The sequence below is a fragment of the Petaurus breviceps genome, unplaced genomic scaffold, assembly GCF_028583685.1.
Source record: "Petaurus breviceps papuanus isolate PSGF00001 unplaced genomic scaffold, PetGlider_PUasm1.0 79, whole genome shotgun sequence".
Lineage (NCBI taxonomy): Eukaryota > Metazoa > Chordata > Mammalia > Diprotodontia > Petauridae > Petaurus > Petaurus breviceps.
The window spans coordinates 3,788,178-3,801,147 of record NW_027186523.1 but is presented as its reverse complement, the minus strand read 5'-3'; the positions used below and the strand labels follow the sequence as shown (position 1 = coordinate 3,801,147).

Below are 12,970 nucleotides of genomic sequence, written 5' to 3'. Positions count from 1 at the left end.
TGTCATAAAAAGAATTTGGTAGGACTCCTTCTTCACTAATTTTCCCAAATAGTTTGTAGAGTATTGGAATCAATTGTTCTTTAAATGTTTGATAGAATTCACTAGTGAATCCATCTGGCCCTGGAGATTTTTTCCTAGGGAGCTGACTGATGGCTTGTTCCATTTCTTTTTCTGAGATGGCATTATTTAAGTAATTTACTTCCTCTTCAGTTAATCTGGGCAACTTGTATGTTTATAAATATTCATCCATTTCCCTAAGATTGTCAAATTTATGTGCATACAATTGGGAAAAATAATTCCTAACTATTGTTTTGATTTCCTCTTCATTGGATGTAGATTCACCCTTTTCCTTTTTGATACTCATAATTTGGTTTTCTTCTTTCTTTTTTTTTATCATGTTGACTAAGGTTCTATCAATTTTGTTGGTTTTTTCATAAAACCAGCTCTTGGTTTTATTTATTAGTTCAATAGTTTTCTTAATTTCGATTTTATTTATCTCTCCTTTTGTCTTCAATATTTCTAATTTAGTATTTAATTGGGGATTTTGAATTTGTTCTTTTTCTAGGTTTTTTAATTGCATGCCCAATTCATTGAGCTCCCTTTTCTCTAATTTAATCACGTATGCACTTAGGGATATAAAACTTCCCCTAAGAACTGCCTTTAATGCATCCCACAGATTTTTGTATGTTGTCTCGTTATTATCATTCTCTTGAATGAAATTACTGATTGTTTCTATGATTCCTTGTTTGACCCACTCATTTGTTAGGATTAAATTGTTTAATTTCCAATTAGTTTTTAGTCTGTCTTTCCCTGGCCCTTTATTGCATATAATTTTTATTGCATCATGATCTGAGTACGATGCATTTAATATTTCTGCCTTACTGCATAGAATTGTGAGGTTTTTATGTCCTAGAACATGGTTAATTTTTGAGTATGTGCCATGAACTGCTGAGAAGAAAGTATATTCCTTTTGATCCCCATTCAGTTTTCTCCAGAGATCTATCATACCTATCCCCTGTAAAATCCTGTTCATCTCCTTAACTTCTTTCTTGTTTATTTTGAGGTTGGATTTATCAATTTCAGATAGGGGGAGATTAAGGTCTCCCACTAGTATAGTTTTGCTATCTTTTTCTTCCTCTAATTCCTTTACCTTCTCCTCTAGGAATTTAGATGCTACACCACTTGGTGCATATATGTTAAGTAGTGATATTGCTTCATTCTCGATGGTGCCTTTTAACAGGATATAGTTTCCTTCCTTATCTCTTTTAATTAGATCAATTTTTGCATTTGTTTTATCTGAGATAAGGATTGCTACCCCTGCTTTTTTTACTTTAGCTGAGGCATGATATATTTTACTCCAACCTTTTACCTTTACCTTGTGTGTATCCCTCTGTTTCAGATGTGTTTCTTGTAAACAGCATATTGTAGGATTATGATTTCTAATCCATTCTGCTATCCATCTCCATTTTATGGGAGAGTTCATTCCATTCACATTTACAGTTATGATTGTTATCTGTTTCTTTCCCCTCATCCTATTCCTGCCCCTGTTACTGTTCATATTTTCCCTCCCTTTTCCCTTCCCCCCTTAATAGTTTTCCTTTTGACCACCACCTCCCTCAGTGTTCCCTTTTCCTCCCCTTTCCCTCCCTACAAACCACTCCCACCCCCCTTTTGTAACCCTTTCCCCCTCCTACTGCCTGTAGGATATTGTTATACTTAATGAAGTATGCTATTTTTTCTTCGCATCAAGAATGACAGGAACAAATCTCATGTGAAGCTCCTCTCCCTCCCCTCTTTCCCTCTAAAATGATACTTTTTGCATTTCTTCTCTATAGCGTCCTATGCTTAACTGGTTGTTATTCCCTCCTTGTACCAGAACCAATGAGGGAAAAGCTCATATGCTTCCCAACACCCTCCCTTTTTTTCCTCTGCTATACAGTTTTTATGCCTCTATGAGTGGCATAATTTACCCTTTTCCACTTCAACCTTTCCCTTTCTTCCATTGCAGTCCCTTTGTAGTCCTTAACATGATTTTTAAAAAATCATCATTTTGTGTATTTTATAGTCATTCCCTCTACTTGTCTATAACCAGTTTGCTCTTATCAAATAGCAGGGTGTGTGTGTGTGTGTGTGTGTTCTCTTTGTTTACCTTTCTAAGTCACTGTTGCATCTCGTAATTGGAGGTTGAATTTTCCATTGAGTTTTGGCTTTTTTATCAAGAAGGTCTAGAACTCTGTTATATCATTGAATGACCATCTCTTTGCCTGGAAGAATATGCTTAGTCTCTCTGGGTATGTGATCCTTGGTTGTAACCCGAGCTCTTTTGTCTTCCTGAAAATTGTATTCCGCTGCCTCCGATCTTTCAGTGTAGAGGCTGACAAATCCTGTGCAATCCTCACTGTGGACCTCGATATTTGAATTGTTTCTTTCTGGCTGCTTGAAGTATTTTCTCTTTTATCTGGTAGTTCTGGAGTTTGGCCACAACATTTCGAGGATTTTTCAGTTTGGGATCTCTTACAGCAGGTGTCCGGTGGATTTTCTCGATTTCTATTTTCCCCTCAGGTTCTAGTATCTCAGGGCAGTTTTCCTTAACGGGCTGTTGAAGAATGTTGTCCAGGCTCATTTTTTCATCAAAATTTTCTGGTAGGCCTATATTCTCAGATTATCTCTCCTGGATCTGTTTTCCAGGTCAGTTAATTTTTCTTTGAGGTATTTTACCTCTTTTTCTAATTTTTCATTTTTGTTGTTTTGCTTGGCTAATTCTTGGTTCCTCATAGAGTTATTTGTTTCCATTTGGTTAATTCTGGTTTTTAGCAAATCATTTTCCTTGGTTAATTTTTGAAGCTCCTTTGCCATATCATACACTTTTCTTTTTAGAGAGATGTTTTCCTCATTATAATGTTTTTCTAATTCTGCTATTTTCGTTTTGAGAGAATTATTCCTTTTGTCTTCTATCTCTCTCATTTTGTTTTCAAAGTTCCTTGATCTCATCTAGGAGAGCCTTCTGTGCTTGGGACCCATTCCCTGTTGAAGTTCCATCTGTGGGTGTGGAGTCCACATTGTCTCCCTCTGAGGTTGGTTCCTCCCTCTGAGGATAGTAGGACTCCAGAGTCTTTGTCTTTGTAGTCTGCTTTCTACCCATTTTGAGGCTGGGTCCTAGCCACGCCCTTTCTCTAGGATCCCAAGCCTTTACTGTAGAGGGTTTTGCCCTGGGCAATAGTTACTATGTTTTCAGGGTCAGAGGGGGGGTTTGGAGCAAATGGGGTTCACTCTGTCATCCTCGTCTTTGGAGGTCCCGAAAGGGGCTTTTTAAAAAAAATTTCTGGGCTATGAAGTGGTAGCCCCAGGAGTGTTTGCTGTCCAGTACAGGGGCCCCTGTATTTGCTTCTTACCTTGCTCTTTTCAGTCCCAGACCTTTGGTGATAGGCCTGGTAGTGGACCTTGTGGTTGGTGGGAAGACTTGCTCTCAGAGTTGATCAGGCCCCTTCCTGGCCTGCATCTGCTGGCCGCGCTGCACCTTTCTGGCCTGCATCTGCTGCGCCGCGCTCTGTGCCTTCCCGGCCTGCGTCTGCCAAAAAGAAATTATTTCAAGAAATTCTCAATGAAAACTGTTTTGATATTCTAGAACTAGAGGATAAAATAGAAATTGAAAGAATCCACAAATCAACTCTTGAAAAAGATCCCAAAATGAAAACTCAGGAGTAGTATAACTAACTTCCAGAGCTTCCAGGTCAAGGAGAAAATATTGTAAGCAGCCAGAAAGAAACAATTCAACTATCATGGAGCCACAGTCAGGGTAACACAAAATTTAGCAGCTTCACATTAAAGAATTGGAGGTATGATATTACAGAGGACAAAGGAGCTAGGATTACAACCAAGAATAACCTATTCAGCAAAACTGAGTATAATCCTTTGGGGGGGAAATGGTTATTTAATGAAATGGAGGACTTTTCAGGCATTCTTTTTTTTTGTGGGGGGGGAGGGGAAGAAGGGAAGGAAGGGTAACTGGGGTTAAGTGACTTGTCCAAGGTTACACAGCCAGTAAATGTTAAGTTTCTGAGGCCAGATTTGAAGTTGAGTCCTCCTAACTCCAGGACTGGTGCTCTATTCACTATGCCACCTAGCCACCCCTTTTGAGGCATTCTTGATGAAAAGACCAGAGCTGGATGGAAAATTTAACACTCGAACACAAGACTCAAAAGAAACATAAAAAGGTAAAAATGAAAGAGAAGTCATAAAGGGATTCAATGAAGCTAAACTCTTTTCATTCCTACATGGGAAGATAATACTATAAATTCTAAGAACTTTCTCATTGTTAGGGCAGTTAGAGGTATATATAGAAAGAGGGGATGGATGTGAATGGACTATGATGGGATGATGTCCAAAAAAGTAAATTAAGATATGAGAAAGAGGGATGTGATGAGAGAAGAGGGAAGGAAGAAGTAGAATCAGTAAATTATTTTGTGTAAAAGAGGTGCAAAAGAACTTTTACAGTTGAGCGGAAGATGGGGGCTAGTGGACAACACCTGAATCTTACTCTCATCAAAATTGGCTCAAAAAGGAAATAATAGACACACTCATTTGGGTATAGAAGTCTATCTTAATTTACAGGGAAGTAAGAGGGAAGGGGGATAAAAGGGGGGCTCATAGAAGAGTGGGAAGATTAGGGGAGGTGGTGTTCAGAAGCAAAACACTTTTTTTTAAAAAAAGTAATTGGGGTTAAGTAACTTGCTTAAGGTTACATGGCCAGTTATTTCTGGGTGTGGTGCTAAGTATCTGAGCCCGGATTCGATCCTCAGGTCATCCCGACACTGGGGCCGGTGCTCTTACTCACTGTGCTACCTGGCTGCCCCAGCAAAACACTTTTGAAGTTGGACAGGGTGAAAGGAGAGAGAGAGAAGTAGGGGAAAAATAGAATGGAGGGAAATAAATAATAATCATAATTGTGAATGTGAATAGGATGAACTCATAAAAACAGAAGTGGATATGAAAGTGGATTAAAAACCAGAATTCTACAATATGTTGTTTATAAGAAACTTGAGGAAGAGAAACACACAGAGTAAAGGTAAAGGTATGGAGCAGAATCTATTATGTTTCATCTGAAGGAAAAGAGGGATAGCAATCATGATCTCAGAAAAAGCAAAAGCATAAATAGATTTAACTAAATGAGGCAACCAGGGAAACTATATTTTGCTAAAGGCAACAAAAGAAAATTAAGTAAAATGAATACTAAAGATATATGGAGCAAATGGAGTAACACCTAAATTCTTTTTTTTGGGGGGGAAATGGGGGGAGATAAATTTTTATTTTCTAATTTATTTGTTTTTAGTTTTCAACATTCACTTCCATAAGATTTTGAGTTCTAGATTTTCTCCCCTTCCCCCACCCATGCAGTCTGATATAGGCTGTACATTATACATTCATATTAATATATATTCTTATAGTCATGTTGTGAAGAATTAGAACCAATGGGAGGGACCATGAGAAAGAAAAATAACACAAAAAAAGGGCAAATAGTATGCTTTGATTTGCACTCAGACTATAGTCCTTTTTTTTCTGAAGCATCCAAATTTTTAAAGGAAAAGTTAAGATCAGTTATAGGAGGAAATAGAAAATAAAAGTATAATAATGGGGGGCTTCAATTTCTCTCTCTCAAAACTAGATAAATCTAACTACAAAGTATACAAGAAAGAAGTTAAGGAGATGAATAGAATTTTAGAAATGTTAGATATGATAGACTTGGAAAAATTGGGAGGAAATAAAAAGGAATATATATTTTTTTCTCAGTGTTATATGGCACCTAAACAAAAATTGACCATGTATTAGGATATAAAAACTTCCTAACAAATGCAGAAAAACTTAAATGTAAAATGTATCCTTTTTAGAACATAATGCAGTAAAAACTACATTCAATAAAGGAATGTGGAAAAATGGATTAAAATTGATTGGAAACTAAATAGTAATCTAATCCTAAAAATGCATAGATCAAAGTACAAATCACAACAATGATCATTTCATTAAAGGGAATGAGAACAATGAGACAACATGCCGACGTTTATCAGATGTAGCCAAAGCAGTGCTTAGGGGAAAATTTGTATCTCTAATTGCTTATATGAATAAAATTGAGCAAGAGTAGCTCTATAAATTGGGAACATGACAAAAAAAACTAGAAAAACAAATTAAAAGTCACCAATAAAACGTCAAATTGGAAATCCTATAAATCAAAGGAAAGTAAGTAATATGAAATAAGAAAACCATTCAACTACTCAATAACTGGTTTTATGAAAAAAAAAACAATAAAATAGAGATCATTTTTTCATTTGATTAAAAAAAAACAACCAGTATCAAAAAATGAAAAGGATGAATTCACCAATGAAGAGGACTTTAAAAAAATCATTAGCTATTTTGCCCAATTATATTCCAATGAATCTGACAATCTGAAGTGAAATGGATGAATATTTACAAAAATGTAAATTGCCTAGATTAACAGAAGAGGAATTAAAATGCTTAAATATCTTTTAGAAATAGAAATTGAGTAGGCCATCAATGAACTCCCTAAGAAAAAATTACTAGGACCAGATGGATTCATAAGTGAATTCTACCAAATATTAAAAAAAAATTAATTCTAATGCTATATAAACTATTTGGGAAAATAGGTAAAGAAAGAATCCTTCCAAATTCCATTTATGATATATATGTGGTGATGATACCTAAACCAGGAAGAGGACAGAGAAAGAAAAGTACAGTACAATTTCCCTATTGAATATTGATGAAAAAATTTTAAATAAAATAGTAGCAAGGAGAGTACTTTTTGTTTTTTGGCTTTTTGAAGGGCAATTGGGATTAAGTGACTTGCCCGAGGTCACATGGCTAGTAAGTGTTAAGTGTCTGAGTCTGGATTTGAACTCAGGTCCTCCTGCTTCCAGGGCCAGTGCTCTATTCACTGTGCCACCTAGCCACCCACTATATCTCAAAAATCATGCATTCTAATCAGGTGGATTTACACTAGGAAAGTTGAGCCAGTTCAGTATTAGGAAAAGTATCAGCATAATTGACCATATCAATAACAAAACTGACAGAAGCCATATGATTATCTCAATAGATATAGAAAAAGCTTTTTGACAAACTATAGCACCCATTCCTCTTAAAAACACTAGAAAGCACAGGCATGAATGGAGCTTTCCTTAAAATGATAAGTAATATCTACCAAAACCATCAGCAAGCATTATTTGTTATGAGATAAGCTGGAAACCTCAATAAGATCAAGGTGAATCAAGGATTCCCATTATCACCCCTGTTCAATTTTGTACTAGAAATGCCAGTTATAACAATAAGAGAAGAAAAAGAAATGAAGTAATTAAAATAGTTAATGAAGAATCAAAACTATCTGTCTGCAGATGATATGATATATGTATACTTGGAGAATCCTAGAGAATCAAGTAAAAAACTAGTTAAAATAATCAAGAACTTCAGCAATGTTGCAGGATACAAAATAAACCCACATAAATCATCTGCATTTCTCTGTATTGCCAACAAAAACAAGCAGCAAGAGATAGAGAAATTCCTTTTAAAATGGCTATAGATAATATGAAATACTTGGGAGTTTACCTGCAAAAACAAATGCAGGAAAACAATTACAAAACAATTTTCACACAAATAATGTCAGATATGAACAATTGGAAAAATATTAATTGCTTATGGGTAGACTGAGCCAATAAAATGATAATTCTATTTAAATTAATTTACTTATTCAGCATTATACCAACCAGATTATCAAAAATAATTTTATAGAGCCACAAGAAAATAATAACAAAATTAATCTGGAAGAGCAGAAGAATCAAGGATATTAAAGGAATCAATGTAAAAAAATGAAGGAAGGTGGCCTGGCCCTACCAGATCTCAAACTGTATCACAAAGCAATATTTATCAAAACAATCTGGTACTGGCTAAGAAAAAGAGTGGTATATCAGTGGAATAGATTAGCTACACAATTATCGTAGTCAATGACTATAGTTGATCTAGTGTTAAACTCAAAAGATCCAAGCTTTTGGGACCAGAATTCACTATTTGGCAAAAACTGCTGAGAACACTGGAAAAGTCTGGCAGAAATCAGGTATATGCCAACATTTCACACTGTATACCAAGATAAGGTCAAAATGGTATAAAGGGATTTAGACATAAAGGATGATATCATAAGCAAATTAGGGGAGCATGGGATAGTTTAACTGTCAGATCTATGGATAAGGGAAGAATTTATGACCAAACAAGATGGAGAGCATTATGGTATGAAAAATGTATAATTTTGATTACATTAAATTAAAAGAATAATGCACACACAAAACCAATGCAGTCAGGATTAGAAGGAAAGCAGAAAACTGGGAAAATTTTTCACAAGTATCTCAAATAAAGGATTTATTTCTCAAATATATAGAGAACTGAGTCAAATATATAAGAATAGAAGTCATTCTGCTTTTAATAAATGGTCAGAATATGAATAGGCAGGTTTTGGATGAAAAAAATTAAAGCTATGTTTAGACATAAAAAATGTTCTAAATTACTACTGATTAGAATAATGCAAATTAAAACAGCTCTGAAGTAGCACCTCACACCTGTCAGATTGGCTGTGACAGGAAAGAAAAATGCAAATGTTGGAGGGATTATGGGAAAATTGGGACACCAATGGCACTGTTGGTGAAGTTGTGGACTGATCTAGTCGTTCTGGAGGGCAATTTGGAACTTTGCCCAAAGGACTGTAAAACTGCATACCCTTTGACTTGGCAATACCACTACTTAGGTTTGTATCTCAGAGATTTAAAAAATAATGAAAAGAACCAATATGTACAAAAATATTTATAGCAGTGCTTTTTGTTGTGAAAAAGAATTAGAAATTGAGGGGATGGATGCTTGGGGAATGGCTGAATAAGTTGTTTCATATGATTGTGAGAGAGTACTATTGTGTGATATGAAATGATGGGGATGGTGCCTTCAGAAAAAAAAAAAAAAAACATGGAAAGACCTGTATGAACTGATGCAAAGTGATGCTTATTGACTGACTACAGGTATTATTAACCCCATTTCTATAGATCAGGAAACTGAGACACAGGTTACTTATCTTGCCCAAGGTCACAGAGTTAATAAATGGCAGAGGTAGGACTCCAGCCCAGATCTCTTGAGTTTGAATTCAGTGTTCTTTTCAGTAGTTAGCAGCATACTTAACAGCCTACCATGATCTTAGATAGGTAGGTTCTCAGATAATAGACTTACAGAACTCAAAGATTTTATAGCTTTTTTTTTGGCAATGCTAATTGAGACCAATACCATGCAATCCAATCCAATTCAATAAGCATTCATTAAGGACCTACATGTCCTAGGTTCTGGCTGCAACCGATTAGGTGAATCCTCTACAGATTAATGTTCTCCCAAATACTCTCCCTACAAGTGATTCCTCAGGAGCTGTGTAGCTCTCTTCCCTCTCTAACAGAGTGTTGCTGGAATATCCAGGAGAATATGTGGAGGATAATGAAGTTGATAAGGGGCTAGGTTATGGAGAATTCTAAATATCAAATGAAAGAAAAGAAAATATCAAATGAAGGCATTTATATTTGATCTTGGAGGCCCCATGCCTGTAATTCATTCTCTCTTCTCTGCATCTTAGAACCCCTAGTTTTCTTCAAAGTTTAGTTCAATTGCAACTATCTACTTATAACCTTTCCTAACTTCTCCAGCTGCTAGTGCTTTTCTCTCAAAATTACCTTGTATTTACTTTGTGTAGACTGTGTACTTGTATTTAGAATGTTATATCTCCAATGATAGAATGGAAGCTCCTTGAGGACAGGGCCTATTCCATTTTTGTCCTTGCACTCCTAGTGCCTACTATAGGTTCTTATATATGTCAGATGCTAAATTAATTTGTTTGTTGGCTGATCAATTTGGTTTGGAGGGTCAAATCAAGTTCTTCAGTGACATTTCTCTTTGTCTTTATCTTCTGCATCAGATAATTGCATAACTTTGTAATTTCATGGTGGTCTTAAAAAAAAGTACTTAGGTACTCATATATATGTACTATATAAGTAGTATATATACAATATACATAATAATGTAGTATATATAGTATATATAATATATAGGCATATATTATGTACTCATATACATGTACTATATACATATATAGAACATATATAGTACTATAATACAAGATGACCAACTGGCCCATTCAAATAATGTTTCTTGTTGTTTTGTGGGTTGATAAAACCAACTCTATCAATTCTCTTGTTTGTCTCTCCAGGTAGAATTTGAGAACCACCTTTCCATTTAGCTTACAATTTCTGTTATTCAGCTGCTTTAGTTAGCATCTAAGTGGCTCAGTGAATAGAATTCTGGACATGGAGTCATATGAATTCAAATCTAATCTCAAACACTAATTGTGTGAACCTGGACAAATCATTTAACTTTGTCTTTCTCAACTGCAAAATGGGGAAAATAATGGCACCTATCTTCAAGGGTTGTTGTGAGGATCAAATGAGATAATATTTTTAAAGTGCTTAACATGGTACCTGACATATAGAAGTCACTTAATAAATGTCCAATTCCTTCCTTCCTTCCTTCCTTCCTTCCTTCCTTCCTTCCTTCCTTCCTTCCTTCCTTCCTTCCTTCCTTCCTTCCTTCCTTCCCTCCCTCCCTCCCTCCTTTCTCTTTCTATGGGAATTTAAAAGTATTTAAAAGCCTGTATATACTTATTTAGGATTGTCTTCAGAAAGCAGACTCAGTTTTCTCTTACTATTTTACTCAATAGCCATAATTTTATTGTTGAGGTCACCTCCTTTAGTGATGCAGATTGTACCCCTTCTCAAATTGTGGTGGATTGAAAAATCATTATTTAGATAATTTAAATTAGATATTTAATTAGATAATTTAAAAACCACAATTTAGACTCTTCTGGAATGTTTTTTCCCTTATGATGATGCACTCAAGTAGAACTTTATATGAATCCATACATACTATCATTTATATTGTATCATCTACATATCTGTTTTATCCCTCAGCTGGATTGTGAACTCTCCTTTATCTTTTAAAGTATCAAATTTGCCAAGACTAGGTACATATCTGGTGGATTTTTAAAGCGAATTCTATTAGATGCTGATGATGCTAAAAACCTAAATTATTTATTTTTTCTTTTAGGCTAAAGACCTAATCATCACACCGGCCACCATTTTAAAAGAAAAACCAGACCCAGAAAACCTTGTATTTGGGACTGTTTTCACGGATCACATGTTGACAGTGGAATGGTCTTTGAATTTTGGATGGGAAAAGCCTCGTATTAAACCTCTTGAGAACCTGTCTTTACATCCTGGCTCATCAGTCCTTCACTATGCAGTGGAAGTAAGTAATATATTCCCTATAACATGTATATTTAACTTTATTTTCGATGCATTGCAAGCATATCCTAAAATAGCTTTTGTGCAATAGGCTTTTTAAATAAATTCTCATTTTTATCTTATGTTCCTTGGGAAAATTTCTTATACTTTAGTCTTTTTTTACAGATTAAAGAGGAGGTCACAATATATTCTTTAGATAATTGTATAGTTTATAAAGGGGGACTGAAAGAATAATTGAAAGCAAATAGAAAGGTAATTTCTTAGAGAAATTTATCTAACCAAAAGTGACTAATTAACATTTTACATATCATTTAGCCTTTCAGTTTGTTACTACTGTGGAAAAATCAGAGTCAAATAATATGGCTGGATTTCAAAGTGAGATGGTTACTTTTATGACTAGTAATAACATTTATAGTTATGAATGTTAAAAGAGGCATTTAATTTAATGTCTTTCTTCAGGCATAAGTATATTAGTCTATAAGTATAAGGGTTTGAGAAAGGAATTTTTCTTCTCCCCATCTCATGCAAACAGTTGTGTGTCTGTATGTGTGTGCATATGTGCATGTGTGTGCACATGTGTATGTGTGAGTGTGTTATGTTTTCACATATTATCTCCTCTGAAATAATTAATTGCTAATGGTTAAGGAAAATTTTGTCCCAATTATTTGGCAAGGGGGCAAAAAAAAGAATTAAAACAAGGCAACTTAGTTTCAGCCAACTGAAAAATAAAATATTCTGGGATGGCTAGGTGGTGCAGTGAATAGAGCACTGGCCCTGGAGTCAGGAGGACCTGATTCAATTCCAGCCTCAGACACTTAACACTTACTAGCTGTGTGACCTTGGGCAAATCACTTAATCCCAATTGCCCTGCCTTTCCCCCTCCAAAAAGCAAAAAAGAGAGACAGAGAGAGACAGAGAGAGACTGAGAGAGAGAGAGAGAGAGAGAGAGAGAGAGAGAGAGAGAGAGAGAGAGAGAGAGAGAGAGAGAGAGAGAGAGAGAGAGAGAGAGAGAGAGAGAGAGAGAGACAGAGAATATTCTCCACTCCTTTTAAAAATTTGACTTTTAATAGAAATTTTCTTTGTAAAGTGACACTGTTCTTTTCTGGTTCTCCTACCTGTCTGACTGTTCCTTCTCAATCTACTTTGTTGGGTTTTCATCTAGGTCATGTCTACTAACTGTGAGTATCCCTCAGGGCTCTGTTCTGAGTCCTGTTCTCTTTTCCCTTTGTACCATTTCACTTGGTGATCTTCTCAGCTCCCATGGATTCATTTACCATCTCTTGCCTGATAATTGTCAGATCTGTATATCCAGTAATATACTTTTTACTGCCTTCCATTTTCACATCTCCAACTTCCTATTTAATATCTCAAACTGGGAGTCCTTTGGACACTTTAAAATAAACATGTTCAAAACCAGAACTCATTTTTTCTCGCCAAAACCTCTTCTCTTCCTAACTTACCTATTATTGTTGATGGCATCACCACCTTCCCAGTTATCCAGACTTGCAACCCAGCTGTTATCCTGAATTCTTCTCTCTCTGACCTCTAATTTATAATTTGTTGCCAAATTCTGTTGATTCTACCTTTATAACATC

At 35.4% G+C, this 12,970-nt stretch overlaps 1 protein-coding gene across 5 annotated transcripts in view; it reads left to right on the top strand.

Moving 5' to 3' along the window:
- The window catches only part of LOC138175790 (branched-chain-amino-acid aminotransferase, cytosolic-like), a 261,129-nt gene that overhangs the window by 183,162 nt on the left and 64,997 nt on the right, over window positions 1–12,970 (top strand). For all 5 annotated transcript variants that reach the window (XM_069106269.1, XM_069106271.1, XM_069106270.1 and 2 more), the window contains one exon: window positions 11,179–11,379. In XM_069106269.1, coding sequence (XP_068962370.1) covers window positions 11,179–11,379 — 201 coding nt within the window. The remainder of the gene's footprint in view (window positions 1–11,178; window positions 11,380–12,970) is intronic.